The sequence below is a fragment of the Pygoscelis adeliae genome, unplaced genomic scaffold, assembly GCF_000699105.1.
Source record: "Pygoscelis adeliae isolate BGI_AS28 unplaced genomic scaffold, ASM69910v1 Scaffold610, whole genome shotgun sequence".
NCBI classification, from domain to species: Eukaryota; Metazoa; Chordata; class Aves; order Sphenisciformes; family Spheniscidae; genus Pygoscelis; species Pygoscelis adeliae.
This window is the reverse complement of record NW_008824008.1, coordinates 194,175-219,609: the sequence shown is the minus strand read 5'-3', so window position 1 is coordinate 219,609 and position 25,435 is coordinate 194,175. Positions and strand designations below refer to the sequence as shown.

The 25,435-nt window shown below is 42.1% G+C and overlaps 1 protein-coding gene across 1 annotated transcript in view; it reads left to right on the top strand.

Moving 5' to 3' along the window:
• Nucleotides 1-25,435, top strand: part of LIN54 (lin-54 DREAM MuvB core complex component) — a 35,666-nt gene that overhangs the window by 2,657 nt on the left and 7,574 nt on the right. Inside the window, exons 2-10 of the mRNA XM_009325963.1 lie at nucleotides 1,973-2,700; nucleotides 9,211-9,331; nucleotides 12,182-12,327; nucleotides 16,372-16,527; nucleotides 18,770-18,986; nucleotides 19,735-19,808; nucleotides 19,958-20,155; nucleotides 21,738-21,829; nucleotides 23,080-23,151. Of these exons, the coding sequence (XP_009324238.1) occupies nucleotides 1,973-2,700; nucleotides 9,211-9,331; nucleotides 12,182-12,327; nucleotides 16,372-16,527; nucleotides 18,770-18,986; nucleotides 19,735-19,808; nucleotides 19,958-20,155; nucleotides 21,738-21,829; nucleotides 23,080-23,151 (1,804 nt within the window). The remainder of the gene's footprint in view (nucleotides 1-1,972; nucleotides 2,701-9,210; nucleotides 9,332-12,181; nucleotides 12,328-16,371; nucleotides 16,528-18,769; nucleotides 18,987-19,734; nucleotides 19,809-19,957; nucleotides 20,156-21,737; nucleotides 21,830-23,079; nucleotides 23,152-25,435) is intronic.

Sequence of the window (25,435 nt, the reverse complement as noted above, 5' to 3'; positions counted from 1 at the left end):
CTGATTTTTTCCCACTGTCTTAATTTAGATGATTCCCTCCTTTTCAAACATGGTGGAAATCATTATTTGGATTGCGGTTGACCCTAGGAGGCTAACTTCTGGATCCAAGCCCCTTGTTTTTGTCAGTATAGAACAGGATGATGGGGGTTATTTTGTTCCAAGTTGTAAGATCTAAGACATAAGCCCATGCAGGTTGATGAGGAGATAATAAAGCAACACAGCTCAGGAGGAAAGCTAGTGGCCTTAACATATGCTGAAACAGTCTGCTTTTACTATTCCTATTTTGTGTAATCTCATATGCAGTTAACCAATTTGACTTTAAGACAGCAATGCAATAATATTGCTACTGTGTCCTTAGGAGTAAGCTGTTTTGTCTAGCACTAGTTATCAGGGCTGGCATCACTGCAAGCTGTACTGGCGTTACTTTGGAAAAAATGCTTTCCAAAGGAGGTATTTCTGGCAGTGACATCAGATAACTTTTGTATCTTTAAATGCCTGCCAATAAGTGAGCTGTGTGTGAGTTTGATCGTCAGTCATCTGAACAAGTTCTTTTACAGCTCGGGCTTCTTGAGTATCATGGCAGTTTGATATGGCTTGTACTCTGGAGGTGAGGGGAATCAGGATGGCACCCTTCATGATCAGGAAGGCCATGAACTGCTCCAGCCCAGCATCCTGAGCTCGGCATGGAAACTAGGTAGATTATAGCAGGGTTTTTCCCCATCCTTCTACCTTGTGGGTGAAATGCAGCTGTTCTGTAGTTAGCTGCTGTGCAAAACGGAACCACAATGACTCCAGAGGAATCAGTGTCACCTCGGCATTTGGTCAGTGTTTTTACTGGCACAGTTCCTTAATTATGAATATTGCTTAGAACGAATAACTCAACTCTGCTTTTCCTAGCAAGTAGGAAACTGAATTTGCAAGGATCCTGTCCTCTTGAGCTTATAATGAGTACTCAAGAGTGTGTACACATACCCACGCAGTGTGCTCACCCGTCCAGTGCCCAAGCATGCTGATGGGGTCAGCAAGTGGGGAAAACTCCTTATTAAGCTGATCTGTTTTCAGCCTCTGACAGCAATATGGTTTTAGTGGGAATGGTAGATGTGACCATTTCCAGCAATGTCTTTAAGGTTTCTCAAGTGGGAAGTGACTCTGGCTTTGAATCTCACTGTAGTAGGTTTTTTTATATGAATTGGTCACTCTTACTAGACAGCTTAAAAAAAATCTGTTTTCTTTCAGATGGGGTATTCTTTGTTTTGTGTTTAGAACATGTTTCAAATTAGTCGTGAATTTGGGCTTTATATTTTCTTGTGAGTATTGAGGAAAAAAATATTGAGCTGTTCTTTTCATGGCCAGCATAGAGGAATTATCTGTTCATCTTGGAAGGGCAGGCTTTGGCTTGGTCCTGGTGTAGGTGTGCTGTTGATTGAGTTTGTGGCGTTGTTAAAGCCCGTCACTAGACAACTGTTTGTTTTTCTGAGATTTCCAAAATGAAGATTTGGCAAACATGAACCCCTGTTACATCTGGTATGGATAACAAGTCTCTTGAGGCAAGATAACCTGCTAATCAATGTTGACATGTATGAGAAAAGCCATTATCATTATCATCTGTTGGATTTTTAAAGCTGTTTAACTCTTGCTTTATATTTCAGCAAGCTTAAATGTCTGTGAACAAGGTGCCTGTATCTTGGGGGGGAAACACTACTTCTTTGTGTACTGTGTCAAGAGTGCCTTGATTTGACTTCAGTGGATGATGTTGAAGAGGTTTGATATAAATTCTTACTGAGAGTAAATTCAGCTTAATGTGTTATGTTTCAATAACAATTTTTTTCATGATATCCCTCCTGTGCATGCACAATACCTTCAGTCTGAAAAAATTTCTGCTACTATATTTTCTTCTTTAGTAGCAGTATTTATAAAGCTTTGAAAATATATGTTTTCTGGAAGCCAATAACTTTTTAAAATCTTATTGCAGTACCTGTTCCGGTCATCACTACCACAACTGCTAAAATGGAGGTGGTTTCAGCAGAAGTCAACAGCTTGCTCCCTGAGGAAATAATGGACACTGGTATAACTCTGGTGGAAGATGACAGCATCGAGGCAGTTATTGTGTCGTCGCCAATGGGAGATTCTATTCCCATGGAAACAGAACTGGAAGAAATAGTGAACATAAGCTCCACCAGTGACTCCTCAGCTACGACTACAGCCGCAGTCACCACAGAATTGGTTACTGCACCCAGCAATCACTCAGGCGATGTGACAGCGAACACCACAACTCCCAAAACTGATGTGAATGCAGTAGTAAAGCCTACCTTTCCCAGTGGCCTCCATAAACTTGGTGCTCAGACCCCCGTCACTATATCAGCCAATCAAATTATTCTGAACAAGACTGCTGATATTAAAATAGGCAATCAGAGTATTAAACCGGATGGGCAAAAGCTAATTGTAACAACTTTGGGCAAGTCTGGCCAACCTATTGTTTTAGCATTACCCCACAGCCAACTCCCGCAGGCGCAGAAGGCCACGTCCCAAGCCCAAGGTGGAGAATCCAAGGTACAAGGCCAGCAGATCAAAGTTGTTATTGGAGGTCGGTCGGAAGTGAAACCTGTTGTTGGTGTCTCAGCTTTGACGCAAGGAAGTCAGCTGATAAACACTGCGGCCCAGCCTTCTGTTTTGCAGACCCAGCAATTAAAAACAGTGCAGGTAAAGTGAGTTATGCTGATGAAACATCTTAAAAACAATTTTGTTGCTGCAACTGTTGTCCATTTCCTTCACTGATTGACACATGGTTGCTTTCAGTCTCTGCATTTATTCCTTGTATTAAAAAATACAATGCTGCTCTTAGCCCATGCTTTCATCTGTGGATGCATTTACCATTTTATGCCCTTTACCTCTAGCTACTGTCTAGAAACTTAGGATTTGCCTCAGAGAAAGTGAGCTATTAAAATTCAGCAAATTGAAGAGAATTTCCCCATTATTTTCATTTTATAAAAATAAATTCTACGTGCTTTCAGGAAGACTTAATTGAACTCTATATGCCTGTTGTTCTTTATTCAAAGTGTACGCTGCTTTACTCCTTTATGAAAGAGTAGCTTCTCCTATTATGTTTAGTTTGTTTAAACAAACTCTCTGAAGAAACCTTCCAGCATTTGAAAAAGAACAGAAAGGTATATCTTGTCTGCCTCAAATCTATTTAAGCTTATTAATAGATACAGATAGACTAGACACTGTCGTAAGCTGGACACTTGAAGGTCTTGTTCCCGATCTGTGGCATGGATCTTGAGACATTTGAAACCACAGAGAGTCTGCTAGGATCTGAAAATGTGTTGAAAAGACTTGGGTTATGACCCAGAGGGTCTGATTTTCATCCTGGTATATGGCAGAACTAAATGTGAGTGACTTTGTTCTAGTTGGCAGTGAGGCAGAAATAAGACCTCATGAAAGTGAAGGAAAAGTAGAACTCGATGCAGGTTATGATGGAAAAAATATTTATTTTACAGTCGAAATGAAATGAGAAATTAAACTCTAAGTATGCTAATAAAAACTAATTTGCTGCACATGAAAAATGATAAACTTTTAAGCATGTTATTAGCCGAATGGTAAGTTCCCCAACTAGTATTTCATGGCAAGCAAATGTAAGCAACTCTCAGGATGGCTTGTTTTAAAGCTGCAGATGATTCCTGCACTGATTTCTGCTTTCTTCTTTTTCTGTTGCTACATCATACCTGTGGAAAACATGTTTAATAATGGCTGTTTGTAACATCAATTTTCTTAAGTGACTTTTATTTTTGTACCTTGATCATTTATGATATGCTTGTCATTATAGCTTTCAAAAAAAGCCCCTGCTCTTGACTCAGCATAGGAGCGTTTAAGAGTGGACCAGTTCCTGTTACTTGGCTTCAGTTACTCACTGCCAAGTGACAGATACAGGAAACTGAGGAGAATGACTTAGCTGTGATGTGCTTTTGCTTGCATGAGATGACCTGTGCCATCAGTGTCTGAAATACAGTGACTTGGCGATTCACCTCTGCAGTTTGTCATTAGGAATTCTACAGGTTCTTTAATAGAAGCTGTTACAAATGGACTTACATCCATTTGTAAATCTAGTTAATTGTTGTTGGAGAAAATTTGTTTTGTTGTGGTCTCTCTTTATTAAACCTTTGCTTCCATTTGCAAAACAGATTGAACTAACACCTGGCATTCCTTTTTTCCTATAAGGAGAGGAGGAAGTAGAAATGAAAAGCAAGAAGGCAATGTTCAGTTGGTTGTAAGTACCTGATACTGCAGGGAAGATGATTACATTAACACTTCCTAGACAGTGCTTTTCCCTGTACAAAATTACTAAAGCATCAGAGGAATATATGAGGCTAGGCGAGAGATTCATGGTCTACCCTATCATGAATGACAGGGGAGGTAACCCATGCCTTGAGTCCCTGGCTTATGAATGAATGAAGTCATGCATTTATCCCATCATCCTGAACAAGCCTCTTAACCTTTCAGTGAGTGGAAAAGGAAGCTGTGAATGCCTCCCTGTCTCCCAAGGGTCTTGTGTAACTTATCTCTTGTCGCTTTGTGAATCAGGTATTTCAGATGCAAGGCAGCACAGCAGTTCACTTGGTGCTGAAAAGTGAATTGATAAAAGATTAGATGACAAAGAGCTCTCTTCAGTTCTCCTTACATCCTCACTGTTGTAGGGGTTTTGCAGGTCGTTAGAGAAACTCAATTAACCGTGCTGTAATCTAATTGTGACATTTGAAATCTCAGCACTTGAGAAAAGGCATAATTGATAGAGTTGAGGAAAATGTTCCTTGGAATCTGGCTCCCTCACTGATTACAATTTTAGAGGTATGAGGCTATGAGGTGTAAAATGTGGCAGGATCTTGGGCTTTGTCTATATCCAGAGGTTTATTACTGTCCCTTGGCAGCTTGTCCTGATTTAGTTGAAACTGCTGCCCTGGATGTGTGGACAAAACTGCTGGGCAAGTGCATCTGCTTTCAGGCTGTGGCTCCTGCCTGTGTACAGGCTTAAAAACAATGATGTGCCTGCTGGTGTACTACTGTAGTCCAAGTGCAATAAGCAGGAATTTGGCTTTGCAGATGACTCTCAACCAGATGTCCAGACCCATCGCCATAGCTGTCACTAAGCTAGTCTAACTTAAACTTGTCTTGATATGGTAACTGGCTCTGCGTTTCAGCAGTTAAATCTACATGTCCATAGCATCGTTGCTACTGTGGCAAGACAACTGCTAAGCCATCATTGTGGCTTCATCTCATCATGAAAAAGTGACCTCATGCACTCCCTGACCTCAGAGCAAACTCCCATTCCTAGGTCAGTTTCTTCATCATCTCTGAAGTACACAGTTTTCCTCTTCTATTTCTAGAGTCCCTGATTTTTTCATATTATGCCAAATATAAATTACATAGGGCGTGGCTACATGGACAAGCTCCCATGAGGTCATCTAGGGAATGGATTTATAGTATGTTAGCTCCTTTGTGGTAGCTGACTATGTAGATATTCAATCCAGCAGTATGTGAGGTATGCATGTGCCTTTTTCTGTATGAATAGAACATGGTTTGACAGCTGAAAACAAAGTCCGGCTGTAGAAACTTGCTAGCTCATCTTGTTTAGTGGAGAGTGCTTAGGAAGACACAAATTGACCCTTTAAATAAAGATGCTTGCAGATAAATCCCTTCATTTCTGTAGGGAGAAGGAGGTTGGTGTGTGCCTCTAAATAATAATAATTTTCTTATGGAAGAGCTTGTTGCCCCAGGAAATATTTTTGCAGTCTAATTCAAAGTAACTTGCAGAGAGCATGCTTAGCTTACATAGGCAGAGGAAAAATGTTAACCTTCTTGTGATTAGTACAGGCAATAGCAGAGGACTCCAGAGAACTTGCTTTTTCTGAAGCATGAAAGGGGCAGTCTGTCATCTTGATTATTTCTTCTGGCTTCTTCAGTCTCTACTGAATGGGTAGCAAGTTTCCCACTGATGCCTAGAAGGCTCTTACAGGTGGCTGGGGTTATCAGCTCCAGTGGCAAAAACCTCAGAAAGGCTTGCTTGGCAGTAAGTAAGGGCAGGAGTGCACTGCCTGCACTTGGGGGCCAAGGGCTGTTCCTCACCTGTAACCAACCACATTTCACCTTTGCCATGTTTCCTAAGCCCTGAGGGGATTCACTTGTTTGTTAGACCTCCTTCTTCGTAGACATACAGTTCACCCATGTCGTGGTTTAACCTTAGCAGGCAACTAAGCCCCACGCAGCCGCTCATCCACTCCCCACTCCCAGTGGGATGGGGCAGAGAATCGGAAGGGTAAAAGTGAGAAAACTCGTGGGTTGAGATAAAAACAGTTTAATAGGTAAAGCAAAAGCCGTGCACGCAAGCAAAGCAAAACAAGGAATTCATTCACTACTTCCCATGGGCAGGCAGGTGTTCAGCCATCTCCAGGAAAGCAGGGCTCCATCATGTGTAACGGTTACTTGGGAAGACAAACGCCATCACTCCAAACGTCCCAGTGATGCACGATGCAATTGCACACCCCCCACCACCCGAGGCCCAGCCAGTCCCCGAGCAGCGGCCCCCCCGGCCAGCTTTCCCCAGTTTATGTACTGAGCATGACGTCACATGGCATGGAATGTTCCTTTGGCCAGTTTGGCTGTGCCCCCTCCCAGCTTCTTGTACACCTGCAGCCTTCTCAGTCGGTAGAGCATGAGAAGCTGAAAAGTCCTTGACTAGTGTAAGCACTACTTAGCAACAACTAAAACATTGGTGTTATCAACATTGTTCTCATCCTAAATCCAAAACACAGCACTGTACCAGCTACTAGGAAGGAAATTAACTCTATCCCTGCCGAAACCAGGACAACCCAAAAAGCAGAAGGGAATTTATCTGAGGAGGATATTGTTGAGTCTGAGGGAAGCAGGGCTACTTGTGTTGACCAGCTATCATTTTGGGATTTTTACGTTTTTTCTGAAATACTTCACGTTAACGGGTAGCTAGTATTTTACATGTATTCATGTAAGTCACTTAAGCACATTTATTGACTGTTACTGGGAAACGACTGCTGTTGTCAAGAGCTGGCTGTACCTGCTGGATGTTGATCACGTTCTGAGCCAGACTTTGCCCTCGCTTCAGAGAGTAAAAGTAATAGTAGTTGAGTTACAATAATACCTTATGGCAGGATAAGATTAATTTCAGCAGAATGGAAATCTCAAATCAAGCAGATGAAATGTGGGGAATTTATCAGAAATTAAAATGTGTGCAAATTTACAAAAAAAAGGATAAAATGCCTGCTTGTCTATCAGCTGTGTACGTGCCAAGAGAACTGAATCCTTGAAATATTAAAATGGCTTTGAGTTAAATTTGTAAACTGGGCTGTGAACGAAGCTTCCTTCTTCAAACAACTTATGTTTCAAGGTTTTAGTTAATATATCTCCAAAAAGAGCAGGTTTTTTTTCTTCTGTTTCATTTTAAGCCTTGACTATTGTATGCCACCTATAAAGCAGCTAATGTGGCCTGGGTGCAGCACATTTGGGCAAATAATCTTCACCTGCCAATGGTCTGAGGTGGAAGTTTCCTCTGAGGAACACTTGTACTGTTAACTGTGAAGCATCACATGGCTTCCTTTAAATGATGTCTGTTTTCTGGCACTGCCCGGTGTCAGAGCTGCTCATTGCTGGCTTCCGTTGGCTGGACACAGCTCAGGCACGCAGAGGTGACGTTTGCTTTCCACGGGAGGCTGGAGGGCTCCAGTGCTATAGCGGGGGGGGCGGGCCCGGCTTTCCTGGCCATGCTGCGAGTGTGCTGCTGGGAGCTGAAACAGCCTCATGCGTGCTTTTTGCGGGGCAGCTGGGGAATTCGTTATGTGCTACTGAGTACTTTGAATGTTTTGGCGTTACTCTACTGTAAAGGAGGTGTTTTCAGTCAGCAAATTCTATAAATAGGGTTTTGTGTAGGAAACCATAACATCCAGCCTACTCAATTGCTTCATTTAAGCACTCACAACTTTCTCAGGCTGTTAAAAGTAGCTGTCATCTCTGTATCTTTGCGCGTCAGTGAGATTGATCAAGTTAGCTGCTTGAGTAACAAAGGTGGTTTTGTGCCTTTGGGAGGTGGCTCCCCACATGGATGCCAATGTCATGCCTCTCTGATATTGCTGGAGTTGGTGGCTGGTGCCCATGGGATGTGCCTGGGCATGTGTGGTGGAAGAGAGGCAGTATAGGCCTGACCTGTGGGGTGGGTAAGTGTAAGGGCTTCAGTAATGCCTTCCAGTGTGCTCACTTGGACTCAGGGAAGATCCTAGTGATAGTCCACAACTGCAGGCAGCTTCTGCACTCAACAGGTTAAAATAGTCTTTGAAAGAAGTCATCCTCTTAATTGAACTATTCACCAGCTGGATGCCAGTGTATAGAAACTATTAGGATAAATGCATCTGGTAGTTAACTTCTGTCAGTGTGGGAAAGGGGAAAAAAGTCTTGTTTAACACTGTTAAGACTATAAAACCCTGCTTATAAAGATTTCAGGTTGAAGTGATGTCTCATCGAATTGCACGTACATGTTCCTGGTCCGGTTGTGTTTCAGGAGACTGGATCACAGAAGGAAAAAAAGACCCCGGTGTACCTGGATGTAGCCAGCTGATTTGTTCTTGGCTAGTGAGTACACAAAACTTTCAGGGACTGATGATCCATGTACTTTTTGAGAACTGTTGCAGAAGGCTGTTTCCCCATTTGCAGGATAAAAGTGTGCTGCTAGGTCAGAATAGAACAAGAGATGTTTCAGAACAGTAGCTGTCATATTCAGATCACTTGAACAAGTTTTGTCCTGGTTGGCTGAAAAAGAAGCTGTTGGGTTTTTTTTAAAGCCTCAAATATTGAGAGTTGTGCATTTAATTTTAACATTTTTATATAGACCAATGGCATGTAAGAAATAATTTCAGCATCTTGAAGATGAGGTATGTTTGCATAGAGAGATATCTTGTGAAAAAGCTGTAAGGGATTTGGCTATCCTGCTTTGATGGCTGGTTTTCTAAAGTAGCATGGATGATATCCTAGTTCTCTCCATAGTGAGAAATGGAGGTGAAATGCGAGACAAGCAATTATTCTTCTAATTACGTGTGCGAGTATTGCCCTTTTTATTTGCTAATGTACTTAACAATACAGTAATTTAGATCCAAAATGCTCAAGTTACTTTAGATCTTTCTTTCCTCTATCTTTCAGATTGCCAAGAAGACCCGAACCCCAACTTCTGGCCCAGTGATCACCAAGCTGATCTTTGCAAAACCAATCAATAGCAAAGCTGTTACAGGGCAGACCACTCAAGTGTCACCAGTCATTGCAGGTTGTACTACTTTGACTTATTTTGCTTTACCATTTTTTAAAGGCTGTTCAAAGAGATGGTTGTAGAAATTTTTCTGTCTCCATGATTTTACTGTAGTTTCTGTTGAAGTACCTCAAGCAATTGAAAAAAAAAAAAATCAGAATTTTGTGGGTAGAAGCAGGTAAATGCAGTTGTTGGTACCTTTACACTTTGCTTGTTTAGAATTATCTTTGTGATTGTAGAGTTTGATCATTTTGCTTTTGCTGTAAGATGCTTTTACTTTCTGGATTTTGGGGCGGAGAAAAAAATACCTCACAGCCAGAGAGAAGGTTACTCGATAAACAAAGTATTTGTAGATACATTATATAAATACATGGTGGGGGGGGAGACATATGCTATTGTATTACTTGAATCTGCCTATAGTTGGACTTAAATGTAATACATGCAAATAAGAGGAAAAATGTTTGAGTGGGAAAAAAGTGAATAAAGCTGTGTTGTTTCTGTTAAGTTGCTCGCCTACTTCAAAAATAAGCATCACAGAAGAGTAAGAAAGTAATTAAGGCAAATAAGAAATGGTTTGTCTCTTTGGAAAACAAATCTGTGTCCTTTAAAAAAAATTAAAGAAAAAACCCACACTGTAATCATTTGTTTATTATGACAGTGGGACTGATGTGTCCCTTGCTAAATGCATCATTGCATGTATGCAAGTAATATCTGAGACATGTAAATTATCTCAAAAGGACAAATGTAGGAAGCCAGAGTCGTCTTCAGAGCTTTGAAGGATGTCTTCAACTGCTTCCAGATTGACCAACCCAAGTAGGCCTAAAATCTTTTCCAAATATTTAAACAAATTTGTTAAGCCTTTATAGAACTGGGACTTGAGCTGGTTTTAAAAAGAATGCAACTGTCTCCTGTATTCAAAACTTTGATAGATACAAATGAATGGCACATAACTGAAACACAATCTTTTCCTTGAGTTGTCAGGCTGTCTGCACCCTGAAGCCTGACTCATGTTTCAGGTGAAAGAGGGATTCCCCATCTCACTCCCCAGTTTTTCCCCTTTCTCAAACAATTCCCTACCGAATGTACAGACCTGTGAATAAGAAGATTGCTTCACTATGTGTATAAATATTAGAATTAAGCTGTTTGTGTGTTTAAAAAAACAAAAAAAACCAACCCCAAAACATAAAAAAACCCAAAATGAGCCACTTGGAGCTGCCTTGTATCTTCATCTGGCAATACATGAAAACTGGTAAACAGTAAGGAACCACAACAAAAATAATACTAACGAGCATGTTTTTAAGTTTGCTGCCTGCAGAATGAAGGGAAATGTCCAAATCAAAACATACCTACATAATATTGACAAGCAAATCAAGAGTACCTGTGAGAGAAGCATCACTGGGAGGTGAAGATGCTTCTCTAATTGAGAGGAAAATCTTTTTAAACATCTACCTTTCCTCTCACCATCCCAAACAGCCAGCATAACTTGCCAGCTTTGAGAGGCTGGCATCATTTTGGGGAAGGTGTAACATTTGTGTGTTATGTTTTGATTTTGTATGTGTGTTTTTATGACTCTGATAAATATTTTTAATTGCCTGGGAATTTCTGCAAACTGGGGTAGAAGCTGTAAATTTGAAAGACTTGTCTAAATAAGCAGCCAGATTCTGTTTAGGAAGCTGATGCCAAGGGGCGCAGAGGGGATGTAGTGAGAAAGGGAAAGCTGTCGCCAGGAAAAAACAAACTCAAAGCATTGAATACTGCAGATAGTAAAAGTCCCACAGACTCTGATGTTTTTCAGATTGCATGTGGCTTTAGCAGCTGCTGGCAACTATCAGTGCTGTTACTTAGGCAGCACAAAAGTGAAGGTTATTTTAGAGCACGTAGACCTCAGAGGAAAGCAGCTTTCCACAAGGATGATGCTTTTTCTTGTTAGTTCCAGTTGACTTAATTGTCGTGCCACGGGTTGGTTTTGGATGAAAAAGTTATGCTGGTGTGTTTGTTGTGTTTCTTATTTTGATAAATGTAGTACGAGAGAATGGGTGACAGAGAAGCTATGACAGAAATGAGTCTGAGCCAAAGTGCAGCAGAGGAAAGCTCAGTGGTCAAGCACTCTTTGGAAAGAAACTTAAAAGTATGAAAAAAAAGAAATAAAATATGTTTTCCACTCTGGGAGTTCTGCAATATTCCTAAGACTGATTTCATTATTTGGAGCTGCTGGTTTTAATGTTTAACCTTTTTTGCCATTGTAAAAGCAGATAGTTTGTAGAGTTACACCACTACCCATACTTTCACAGGTGAGTCATATATTCTGTTAGGCAGTGAAGAAGACAACCACCAATGCGGGGGGTGGGGGGGACACACACCAAACCTTAAGCTGAGTGTAGACAGACCAAACACCTTTTTCTTGGTCACACAAACAAGCTTGTAACACAGCTTGTTTCTGATGGCTGAGGTTTTAAAAGGAAGTAGCCCCCCACAGATGCTCAGTTTCTCTGTACTTTGGCAGCAGCGCAGGGAATTCCTAGGAAACTGCCAGCTGGCTGGGTGTTTGTGCGCAGCGCAGGTGTATTGGAGGGCTGCGTGCTTGAGGATGCTGTCTTGGCTTTAAAGAATTTTCGTCTGAATGTCACGGAAAGCTCAATGTACATTTCAGCTTGTTAAGCCCAAGTGAACTGTCTTTTTATTTGCAATAATGCCAATTATTTTCTTCTTTGTTGCTAAATCTAACTTAAAATAATGCCAATGTCCTTCCTACCAGGTAATACACTCTCAGAAGTAGGGATCGATTGCATGATATGCAGAGAAAACTTTGCTTTAAAAGTTAATGTAAACAGGGATAACTTGAGCTGATGCTATCTTCATTGTTTATAGGTAGAGTTCTTTCACAGTCTGCTCCAGGAACACCACCAAAGACAATAACGATCTCTGAGAGCGGAGTCATTGGATCATCTTTGAGTACAACAACACAACAGACACCGAATAAAATAGCTATCTCACCGCTCAAATCCCCTAATAAGGTAAGGACCTGATTCTGGCTGCAGCCTTCTATCTGTCCTGCACAGTGGTCTGAATGGAGCGCTCTGTGTCTTTACTACAAGCTATTTATGATCCCACTGCTCCAGAGTCTCCACTGCACATCATGATGCTCTGCAGTAATGACCTAAGCTAGATTTTCTGCAATTGGCTCCCTTACTGTGGTTTTAAGTAAATGTGTTGTGGTTTAACCCCAGCTGGCAACTAAGCACCACCCAGCTGCTTGCTCTCACACACACACACACACCCCCACACACCCCCGGTGTGGTGGGGGAGAAGAATCAGAAGGCTAAAAGTGAGAAAACTCACACAAGCAAAGCAAAACAAGGAATTCATTCACTACTTCCCATGGGCAGGCAGGTGTTCAGCCATCTCCAGGAAAGCCGGGCTCCATCACACCTAACAGTTACTTGGGAAGACAAACGCCATCACTCCAAGTGTCCCCCCCCTTCCTTTTTTCCCCAGCTTTTTTATGCTGAGCATGACGTTATACAGTGTGGAATATCCCTTTGGTCAGTTGGGGCCAGCTGTCCTGGCTGCGTCCCCTCCCAACTTCTTGTGCACCCTCAGCCTACTCGCTGGTGGAGTGGTGTGAGAGGCAGAAAAGGCCTTGACTCTGTGTAAGCACTGCTCAGCAATAACTATCCCTGTATTATCAACACTGTTTCCAGCACGAATCCAGAACATAGCCCCATACTAGCTACTGTGAAGAAAATTAACTCTATCCCAGCCAAAACCAGCACGTTCTCCACCCCTTATTCCATACCATTTACATTGTGCTCAGGTCCCACACTAGCCAATACATCCTCATTAACCACCACCCCTTACCCATCCTTTGATATAATACACAGATATCATTCCCCTGGTCTATGGACCACCCCTGTAAAATGTCCACAAAATGTCTATCGAGTTCATTTAGTCCATGACTTTGTGCTCCATCTGTTATGGTGGTCACTCAGGACAGGAGAGGTGGTGTGTTGCGTGGAGCTATTGGTCACCAAAGCCAGCTCAGGTCAGGTCATTGCTGCACTTGCACTGCTTCTTGTAAGGCTTGTCCTCCATTTGTTCAGGTGGTTCCTGCTATAGTAATTCCTGTAACATGCAACTCAAATCATGGGTTACAAAAAATTTAGAGGTATATCTGTTACAATCTCCACCTCTGGTCCCTTTGGGCCAGGTTATAGGGTTTAACATTGCAGTGAATTTCTCCCCTTGCCCCTGCTCCAGCTTGGACTTATCCACAGACTGCAGTCCCTTAGGGGTGTGCCTGCTCCAAGTGGAGCCTTATCTGTGAGCCACAGTCTCTCCAGAGGTATACTTGCTGTGTCATAGACTTATCCACAGCTACACTCACTTTGAGGTGCACCTGCTCCAGCATGGCCTTATCGATGGGCCACGATGCCTTCAGAGATATACCTGCTCCAGTGTGGCCTTAGCCACAGCCACAGTCCCTTCAGAAGTAAACCTGCTCCAATATGGCCTTACCCATGGCTGCAGTCCCTCCAGGCGAGTACCTGCTCTGTTGTGGGCTTATCCATGGCCACACGCTTTGAGGTGCTCCATCATGACCTCATGCATAGCCACTGATTCTTCAAGGTGTACCTGCTGCAGCATGGACTTATCCACAGCCACAGATGCTTTGAGGTGTACCTTCTCCAGTGTGGACTTACCCTTGGGCCACAATCCCTTCAGAAGTATACCTGCTGTGGCACAGACATAACCATGGCCACAGACACTTTGAGGTGTTCTGCTCTGGCATGGACTTATTCATGGCCACAGACACTTTGGAGTGTCCTCCTCCTGCGTGGACTCATCCACAGGTCACTGTCCCTTTGACTTGAGTTCACACTGGAGTTCCAGCCTGTCCAGCAGCACAGAAACAGCAATGATGCCCTGGCCATCTGCCAGACCAGGCGCATGGCCATTGCTGTTACCAAAATGGTCCCAGGCACAGAAAAAGGATGATAAGCAGTACAGCAAGCAGCAGAAGCAAAACGCAGCCACTAACGAGCACTAGACTCTAATATACAGTGAGGCAAGGAAGCTCTATGGCAAGCACAGAAGCCTGCTAATTAATAGCTAAACAGCAATAAGAGCTATAAATTTGATCTAGCACATTCCAATCAAACCTGTCAGTATCTCAAACCCTTTGAGCCCCACACTGGGTGCCAAAAGGGACTGTCGTGGTTTAACCCCAGCTGGCAGCTAAGCCCCACACAGCCGCTCGCTCACTCCCTCCCAGTGGGATGGGGGAGAGAATCAGAAGGGTAAAAGTGAGAAAACTCGTGGGTTGAGGTAAAGGCAGTTTAATAGGGAAAGCAAAAGCCGCACACACAAGCAAAGCAAAACAAGGAATTAGTTCACTACTTCCCATGGGCAGGCAGGTGTTCAGCTATCTCCAGGAAAGCCGGGCTCCATCACACCTAACAGTTACTTGGGAAGACAAACGCCATCACTCCGAACATCCCCCCCTTTCTTCTTCTTCCCCCAACTTTTATTGCTGAGCATGATGTCATATAGTGTGGAATATCCCTTTGGTCTGTTGGGGCCAGCTGTCCCAGCTGTGTCCCCTCCCAACTTCTTGTGCACCCCCAGCCTGCTCGCTGGTGGGGTGGTGAGAGAAGCAGAAAAGGCCTTGACTCTGTGTAAGCACTGCTCAGCAGTAACGAAAACATCCCAGTGTTATCAACACTGTTTCCAGCACAAATCCAGAACATAGCCCCATACTAGCTACTGTGAAGAAAATTAACTCTATCCCAGCCAAAACCAGCACAATATGCATTACTGCATTAGCTTCCCATTCCTGCCATTTCTTGCCATTCCCTAAGCATCCATTCTGAGAGTGGCTGTTCTCTCTTAGCCAAGTACTTAAACAGTTGGGTTTTTTTAATGCCTTTATAAAATGTCAACGGACTGTTTAAGAGGAGACCTCAATGATCAGCACTTATTAACCATTGCCTGCTACTGCATAGATAATTTAGTCTTCCCTAATTATGTCTGAAGTAAACAAGATTTGCAGTGGTCCTTGACAAATACAGAGCTGGAAATTGGCACAGGTGGGCAATAGATAGAAGAGGTAACTCATCCATTGTAAGCTGTGTTACAGATGAGTGTCATGGTGATGCTTGTATTTTAGACTTGATAAAATTGTCTTGAGGAGTATTGCTGGAGAAAGGAAGGGGTGGGGGCAAGATGCATAGTGCATACAAACTAAACATCATGTATAAAAACTAGCGTAAGAGTAAATAATTCTCTTAGTTTGGCCGTGCTTTAGCTATGTAATGTTATACAAATGGAGTGAAGGACTTGTGTTTGAGAATTATTAGTGAGGGAAGCAACATGAGGAAGAAGTAAAAAAAATACAAATTTAGAATAAAAATTAACAATGAGCAAATGGTTTCAAAAATTGGGAGTTTTCTTAGAACATAAAGGAAGTTTAGAATAAAAAGTAGAAAACCAACCTTGGAAGGGGTGTGTCTATAGAGTATTCAAACACTGCAGTCTGCAGAAATGCAGTCAGAAGACTGGATCTCTACGGGAATCTGGAAAGTAGATTTGAAAATACTGATGTTCTTATACTTCAGCTGAATCAGTAGTGTAAGCTGAGATTTTTTTTTTCTCCTTTCCACAGCTCTCCTTTAAAATTTCCGTTTATGATTAAATAGTCATGGTACTGATTATAAAGCTGTTATTCAGAAAATCCATCCTGACAATGCTCAGGCTTCAGTGGGCTAGTTTCCTTAAAAAACCAAACAAACAAACAAACCAAAAAACAGAAGCAATGCTAGCTTTCTGCAGGGGCCTTTTGGTGCTGGAAACCAGCAATGCCTTGAAGTTCCTAACGTGTCTATGTGCTGTTGTTGCGTGGTTGGACCCGTGTAAGTTGTGATTAAATACAGCACCCTTGTTCACAGAAAGAACTCTTTGCACTGGTGGAGAACTGCACTTCCACGAGGAGAGGAATGTATATGTACAGGGTCTTGTATCCTGCGCAGAGATTTAAACTGCTTCTTTGTTTTGCCAAGCAGCTAACAGTGGTCTCAGTGGCCTCCCAGCCTCCCAACTCCCCCCAGAAGACGGTGAGCGTCCCACTGAATGTAGCGTTAGGACAGCAGATCCTCACAGTGCAGCAGTCAGCGCCTTCCTCCCCTGGGAAGGCTATAGTCAACCACACCACCGCCCAGGTACCGACTGACTTTCCTTTGTCTTCTAGCATGTCTCTGTCTCATTGCTTGCGGGAAACTGGAGTGTTGAACCGCAAATTGGCAGTGGTCAATCCCAAGATGTTCTTGTAATTGCAAAAGCATTGCCCTGAGGAGCACGCGCTTTTTCAGTTGAGGGGTGCAAACCATTGCAAGCCTGTACAAGGGCATGCTGTTAGAAAACAGCTTTTCAGTGTAGAAAGCCTCACTTGGTGCAAGTTCTTGTCTCTGTATAATGAATCTCCCAAGTCATCTGAAAGGTTCCCTATGACACAAGGAAGAGTTCTTTGGGTGGCTCTCTCTCTTTTACCAGTGTTTCTATGCCACTGATTAGGGCTGCTTTCCAGGTGTTTCTGAGGTTTGCAACAGTGGAGTGCATAGTCTTGTGGTAGAGGTCTGCATAAGCAAGACACCGTGGTCTGAGACCTACAGAATTAGAAATTAATAATTTTCTGTGTCTCATTTCTAGAAAAATATCAGGGGTTTCTATAATAGCTTTGATAAATTGATTTGCATTAATGAATGACAAGACAAAGCTGATATTTCTTACAAACTACAGTTCTTACTTTTTTACTCTTTTGTAACCTTAGATAAATCTTTTTCTATCTTAATGTCTGTATTCCTGTTTTAGTAAACATGAAGGGATGCGTATGAGTGTAAATAACCAGAGTGGATATAGCAGGGAGGGGACACAGTTGCATGTACAGCACAAGACCAGAGACTCGGGCAGATTTTGCCAGTCTCGTCTTACTGATACAGGTGATAATTGGAATGCTGATCATGATTTGAATTTTTTGTTTTTCAGAGTAAAACTGGCAAAATTGTCTTTTTGAGGTTAAGTTGCTCTAATGCAAGCACCCTAAGTGACAAAATGGAGATGACTGTGTGGTATACATACTGAGTTCCGATCCAAAGCTATCTGACACAACACAAGAGTTTCACCTGTCTTCACTGGGCTCAAGAACATGCCTTTAGAAGAAATGTCACTTGAATTTTGCAATTTTCCTAGTTGTCCTTGGATGGCAGCCGCTAATTTGTGTGCTAGAGAGAACTTTGCCCATGCTGGTCTCCCTGTGATAACACTTAGGCTGTGACTGTGCTTGCAGATAGCGCTTATTTTGAAGAAAACACTTTCTTTTAAAAGACTGGGCTTATATTTCCAGTGAAATATGTGCAAATTGAGATTTCATTTGTGTAGCTGCTGAAAGCTGGGGAGCTGGGAAAATGTTCTAATAAGAAGTCACATCATACTATCAACCAAATTTAATAGTAAAACTTAATTCCAAGGATTTGGCATTTAATATCGATATTAAAAGATACTGAAAATAAAAAGATGAACTCCAAAAGAAGTTAGATGGAAGGAGAAAAAGGAGGAATAAACCAAGGTTTGAGGTTGTCAGCAAGGCTGGAAAAAGAGGCCGTTATCAAACCGGTAGACTTATGAATGTGTATAAGTAAAACAAATGCTTGTTATCTTTCCAATTTCTCTCAAACTACAAACTGATAGTCTTGCAAATTCCAGATGTACCGTTACTCCAGCTGTGATGAGGTAGCACAGGTCTGCTGAACTCCCTTTCTTTCCCCTTCTTGCTTTTTTTCTTAATAAATTTGTTTTGCTACTCTTCATTGTTCTTGCTTCTTTCATTTCTCAGCTTGTGCCCTCTTTCTCATGTCTTCAGCTATCAGTTTATGGACTCTGTTCCATTTCCTTCTCAAGGGCTGCACAGTGATTTCTGTGTATTAATCGCAAACTGTCTTAACAGGACGTATCTGTACACACAGAGATAAATCATGCTGCAGTCCAGCACAAACAGTTCTGCAAGTTCTTACCATGTGTTTTTATTAGTAGGAATATTTCTAGGTTGGTTTGTTGTGATTTTGAATACAAATTGAGCAATGTTCTCTGTAGTCACCTGAAGTGTTTTTGGCAGACATTGTATCTGGGGAAGTGGACTGAGTCTCCCTACTCATGTCAATATTAGTTTACTCTGGTATTTGGTATAGAGCATTGAAAATGGAACTGAGTTTGCTCTGAGCTGTTGAGAAGCATTTAATCTCTTCGTATCTGTTTTACTTTTGAAAGCAAAAATGGGAATTACTGACTTGCTTCTCAAGGATACAAATGGATTAAAGAGTTGCTAACTAACAAATTGAGGAATAAACATGCTTATGTTCTTTCAGCCTTTGTACAAATAACTTTGTGCTGTCTGTGTTGGCTTAACAGGCTGTGAAATCAGCAGTGCAGACCATTACTGTAGGAGGAGTGGGTACATCTCAATTTAAGACAATTATTCCCTTGGCAACTGCACCCAATGTTCAGCAGATTCAGGTACCTGGAAGCAAGTTCCATTATGTCAGACTGGTTACTGCCACAACAGCCAATAGTTCAACCCAATCGGCCAGTCAAAATCCCAGTACAAATACACAGCCTATTCAACAGGGTAAGTGCTGGTGCTATTGTATTGTCTGAAGTAAGTTTTTCTTGTTTTTCTTGTTTTGTAAGGATTAAAGTGAGTACATAATAGAGTTCTATCAAGACTGACAATATACTTGGTTTTGTGGTAGACTCCTATAAATTTCATATTCTACTATTAGCTCTGGTTTGTATGTGGAAATGCCCCTCTGTCAAATTGCTCTGTAGTTGGGCCTGAATCCTTGGAGCATTTTAGGTTGCTTTTCCCTAGTTTACTAGCTTTGTGGGTGACTTGTGGCAAGTCCCAGATCTTTTGTATGAAAAGTGTGAAGCCAGGACAGCCCACAAATATATTGCCAAAACTCCTGCAACATGAAGATCCTTCCATGTAAAATGCTTTAGAAGTGCCAGATGTTTCTGCTGGTTTCTGTCCATGCTTTCTGGAGCTGTGATGGAATAAAAGATTTCAAACCAAGCTGTGGTTTTTGTATTCTCCTCTTGCCAAGGGAAATCCAGTGTCCGGAGGACTTCTGCACCCAAGCTGATTTTTAAGCCATTGCTGTGAAATGTGTGCACATACTCTTGTGCCAAATACCTGTTTACAAAGGTGTTCTTTAGACATAAGTGTTATGTGCCATGAATTCAGTCAATTAATCTCAGTGCATAGTTACAGTATTAAGTACCTTTGCATTATGTGCATGTGAAAGTCTGGAGGACTGAACTGTGGACTTTGAGTGAATAATGTGTGTTAATGTGATGTTGTTTCTTGATACTAGCAAAGCCAGTGGTGGTGAACGCGACCCCAGTGCGGATGTCTGTTCCCATAGTGCCAGCGCAGACTGTGAAACAGGTGAGCTAAATCTAATAGGCATATTCCTGACTTATTTTGGCTGGGTACAAAAAAGTCCAGTTTCAGCACTGTAATGAAATGTTCTATTAATAAAAACGCATTCTGAATCAACAAAACAATGACTTCATAAAGACCTCTCTTATCTCCAGGTGGTGCCCAAACCGATCAACCAAACTTCCCAGATAGTTACTACTAGTCAGCCCCAACAAAGACTTATTATGCCAGCCACTCCACTGCCACAGATACAGCCCAACCTCACCAACCTCCCACCGGGCACTGTACTGGCACCAGCACCTGGCACAGGAAATGTCGGGTATGCAGTCCTTCCAGCTCAGTATGTCACACAGGTATGGTGTTAACCCAGAGATAAATAAGGAAATAGTGCTGTTGTGGAACATACTGCCTTCCTCTTAAAGGTTATTGCTTCCCAACTGTCACCTGACACTACGAGGACAGACAGTTTCTTTTAAGGATCCTTGGCAGAATGATGATGGCACTAAATCGTAGTTACAATTAAAGCTTTATTTTCTTAACAGGATTTTTTGATTAGCATAGAATTTATAATCAGAATAGCACAGGATTTCTATAAGCAGAATCAGTGTAGTACAATTTCATAAGTAGCATAGTACAGAATTTATAATACAACTTAACTTATAATTTCTAATCACCTAGACCCTCTGGAGATTGGGTCAGATCTTAATACATGTTTTGCTTTATCAATATAACAATCATAATCTAGACTTGAAAATCATATAAAAGAATAAAAGTTTTACTTTTATTACTCAGTCCTCGGAGGAAGCAGAAGTCAGTGGAGGCGTCCCTGGCGACCAAGGGGTCATGGTCTCACTGTACATCAGCAGTTCCAGTCCAAGTTCCTCACCTAGGACTTGTAACTGCTTGATTTTATAGACAGTGCTCTGTGTGCTGTTATGCTTCCCTGTTCTGTGACAGGGTCATCACCACCACCTCGTCTGGGTGCCTGAGACCTTCACGGCCAGTAAGGAAGGGAGTAATTGACCTGATGCCCAGGAATCTTGAGGCCAGTAGTGAGGGGAAGAAGAAATCTGTTTGGTTTGTCTACTTGGTTCACAGGACCTTCAGGGCCTGATAATGAGGGGAAAGGGAATAAATATGTGACCCACTCAGTCACAGAGGATGGCTGCTTGCATTATAAAACAGTGTTAGTTATGCTAACCACATGATCAGGAGCAGGGGGTACCAGTCATACCAACCCAGGCCTAGGGATTAGTTTTTTGCTCTTTGGCAAGATCTGACCAACATTCAGAATGAAAAGGAGAATAAATGAAACGTTCTGCTGAAGGCTGACCAGCCAGTCTGCACAAACAAGACTCTGTCAGCTCATGGCATTACTGGTACTAACCTCATTTCTGGTTCCGTTCTGTTTTTGTCACAGCTGCAGTTCGACCCTGAAGACTCTTAGTGTCCTTCCAGTCCACTTCCACAAATCTTACCTTAAACTAAATAATACCATTTGTTGGACCTCTCCTCAGAGGTTTTGTGTTCCGGACACAATCTGTCCCCTTTGGCCTACTAAAGTAATTTGTGCAGGAAGTGATCCTGCTCTATTAGGGGCAGGGTTGCTTAGGAAAAGAAGGGGAAAATGGGCATGTTTTTAGGAGCTGGAACTGTTTGTGGTCTGAACAGTTCTGTCTGTAATCTCTGTGTTATCTGTATGGCTGTAGACACTGTAATAGAGAACAAAAATATCACCTAAAATAATATTTTTATGCTAAGTATGGAGGCAGGAGGTTGCTGCCTGGTCCAAGTTCTACAAATGTCTAAAACTATCCTTGCAAGCGTATTATTTTTATAACAATATCTGGAAAGGTAATTAAAAGACTAGCTACACATTCTCTTGTGTATACTTTAATTTTTTCGATGTTACGCATTACTTTTTTGTTTTGTTAGCTACAACAATCATCGTATGTGTCTATAGCAAGCAACACTGGCTTTACAGGGACATCTAGTATCCAGTCCCAAGCACGGCTACCATTCAATGGGTGAGTGTTTCGGGGAAAAAAAAAAAAACCACCCACCCCCCCCCCAAAAAAAAAAAAACCCTGCAGTATAGGCTGCTGAATGAGCATCTTCTTTCAGTCCCATTATAAGGAAGGGTGGGAGCTGAGGTGTTGGAGTTTGGTTTGGGGGATTTTCCAAGAAAATCAGGTATACTGTGGTGTGGTTATTACCTCTGACTAAAGGACACAGATCTGTCTGAAAATTGAGCCAGTCTCTTGATCAAAGATGTGTTTTCCTTTCTGTTTTTTGAACTCATGTAGCAGGAAGTTGACCTGAAAGCTCCCTATTGCTCATTCTTCATTTTGCATCAGCACCTGGGAGCTACAGGCCTCAGCTATTTCTCAACATTGCTGGAAAGAGGTGCTGGACGATATAAGAGCTAGATGCTTAGCACATGCAGAAATCCAGTTGAACAGCAAAATGGAACTAAAGCCCAAAATGGATCCTGATAGGAGGCTTTAGTTTTTTTCAGTTTTGTATTTTTCCTTTAAGGATGAAAATAACAGCTAACATGTATTATTTTCCCTTTGCCAATCCAGTAGGCTTAGCTGTTCTGCACAAGTCCTTTTGTGTTGAAATTGTAAATGCCAAGGTGCTTTTTGTTGCGGCAACCTCAGCTGATGCAAACTAATCCCAAATCCAGATGCAGCTATTCAAATGAATGGGTTTGATTTAATCTCCCTGGTATTACGTGCAGAAATTGCTGGATAGGGATGCAACGAATCTCATCAAAAGCGATTAGTGACCCAAAATCCAAGTTTTAAGAGCAGTTAAAGACTGTCTGATGTAAAATGTATCTATAAACTGAATACCATGTTTTGACTTGCTTTCCCATTATTCTGGAGCTTTTTTTTTTTATTTCAACTAGAACAAAAGGAAAGGCATAATCATGTTGTGTGAACCTTGGTTGGATCTAGTCCCCCTGCATGTAGAAGGGTTCTGGGGAAGTTTTCCATGATTCCAGTTTTCAGTTATGATGCTTCCTCTAGCTTTAAGCCTCATTTCTACTTTAGGCATGCAGCCAGATTTCCAGCAAATAACCCAGCTCTTTCTGGGTTGGAAAGGCACTACATATAATAGTTACTTAAACGCAGTCAGCCAAAAAGCTAAAGGAAGGGGAATATAAAGATTTTTTGAAGTTTTATGAGCTATTTACTTGAATTTAAAATAGGAAGAAACTGATAAAACAGTGTGTGTGTGTGTATATAAATGCAGTTTTTCCCCCTCACAGAATAATTCCTTCTGAATCTGCAAACCGCCCCAGGAAGCCTTGCAATTGTACTAAGTCTCTATGTTTGAAATTGTAAGTACAGCTTGGTTTTGGTTTTTTTAAGCCTTATTTTTGACATCACAAATTTATGCCAAGTATCAGAATATAATGTTTTTAAGTATGTCAGAAATGTTATGTCTAGATACTAATTTAAGGTTGCTGTTGATATTGGTGGAGATGCTGTGGTGCCTGTGTAATTCTGCAACTCCTGTGAGCTATATGGACCCTAACATTTTATAAATTTTTAACTTTGCAGCCTTGTTGTGTGGTGGAGCCAATCCCACTCAGCAGCTGTAGTTGTGGTGTTGCTATGAGTGAAATGACATCCTGTGGTATCATCAGTGGGCATCTACTGTACTTTGGTGAAGCACATCAGTAATACCATGCTGTATCAAGTACTTCAGAAAAATTGGGCTGTGTATCTTTTCTTAAATAAGTGAATAGACAAGTGGTTCTTCACTGATAGGTCTGAGTCTTGCTCATCCTCATGAGATATTTTGCTATTCCATTCACTGTCTTTGTAAGAATTTGACATAAAAGCATTTTAAGCTGAGGAGATGCTAAGTTTTCTTTAACTTGAGGCAAAGTCACTTTACCGATTTTTGGGACAATAACAGGAGGAGATACTGAAATTAATCTGTGGTTCTCTGAATCCTAGACAATGAAGAGGAAATCGATGGTGTGCTACTCAAAGGGAAAGTGATGCAAGAATATCTGAACCCAAGTTAAGAAGTGTGTTTAAACTTTTCAGCTTGGGTTTCTTTTCATGTAATGCACCCCACCTCTGTGTGGGGAGGTGACCCTGTGCTTCCTAGCCTCAAAATTGTCTATTGCACAGAACACATGGTAAACAGGAAGATGTGTAGCTGTTTTTTCAGATGCTTTACAATGTATGTGACTGACTTCAGTGCTAAATGTATATTAGATGCTTAGGGTTTTCCACTTATTTTAGTCTTTGTCGCCTGAATGCTCTAGAAATTCTGGGAGAATAATGGCATCACTGGTGATGCTTTGCACCTTCAAAATTCTGTTTGAAAACAAACTTTTCTTGTAAATTACTGTAATTATATCTTTAAGTGGCTAGGCATTTGTGCAGAGCAAATGGCTAATTCACTCTGGCAAAGGTGCTTTCTCAGTAGTAAAACTTTTTCCTGTCTGGAAGGGGGAGTTGCTTTTTCCCAAATGAATGTTGAAGGTAGGCACGAAGAAGAAGAGAACTTGGAGAAGTTATTTGCTCACTGATGCTCTGGGTTGATGCTGGTGCTGTTTGTTTTGGAAACCAGGACCGTTCCACTACTGAATTTTAAACAGGACAGAAAGGAGAGCTATTACAGGTTGTAAAAGCTTTTGATGTAGTTTGTCCCTGGGACCATTCAGGATGCTAAAAATCACCAAAATGCAATTCAACCAGATGAAGGGTTCTAGTGGACTCCAGAGCAACCCTAATCTAGTTAGAATCATAGAGTTATAGAATAGTTTGGGTTGGAAGGGATCTCTAAAGGTCATCTAGTCTAACCCCCCTGCCGTGGGCAGGGACATCTTCAACTAGATCAGGTTGCTCAGAGCCCCATCCAACCTGACCTTGAATGTTTCCAGGGATGGGGCATCTACCACCTCTCTGGGCAACCTGTGCCAGTGTTTCACCACCCTCAGCGTAAAAATTTTTTTTCCTTATATCTAGTCTAAATCTACCCCCTTTAGTTTAAAGCCATTCCCCCTTGTCCTGTCACAACAGGCCCTGCTAAAAAGTTTGCCGCCATCTTTTTTATAAGCCCCCTTTAAGTACTGAGAGGCTGCAATAAGATCTCCCCAAAGCCTTCTCCTCTCCAGGCTGAACAACCCCAACTCTCTCAGCCTACCCTCACAAGAGAGGCGTTCCATCCCCCTGATCATTTTTGTGGCCGCCTTCTGGACCTGCTCCAATAGGTCTGTGTCTTTCTTATGCTGAGGACTCCAGAGCTGGACACAGTACTCCAGGTGGGGTGTCACCAGAGCAGAGTAGAGGGGCAGAATCACCTCCCTCGACCTGCTGGCCACGCTTCTTTTGATGCAGCCCAGGATACGATTGGTCTTCTGGGCTGCGAGTGCACATTGCTGGCTCATGTCCAGCTTTTCATCCAGCAGTACCCCCAAGTCCTTCTCAGCAGGGCTGCTCTCAATCCCTTCATCCGCCAGCCTGTATTGATACTGGGGGGTGCCCCGACCCAGGTGCAGGACCTTGCACTTGGCCTTGTTACACCTCATGAGGTTCACATGGGCCCACTTCTCCAGCTTGTCCAGGTCCCTCTGGATGGCATCCCGTCCCTCTGGTGTGTCG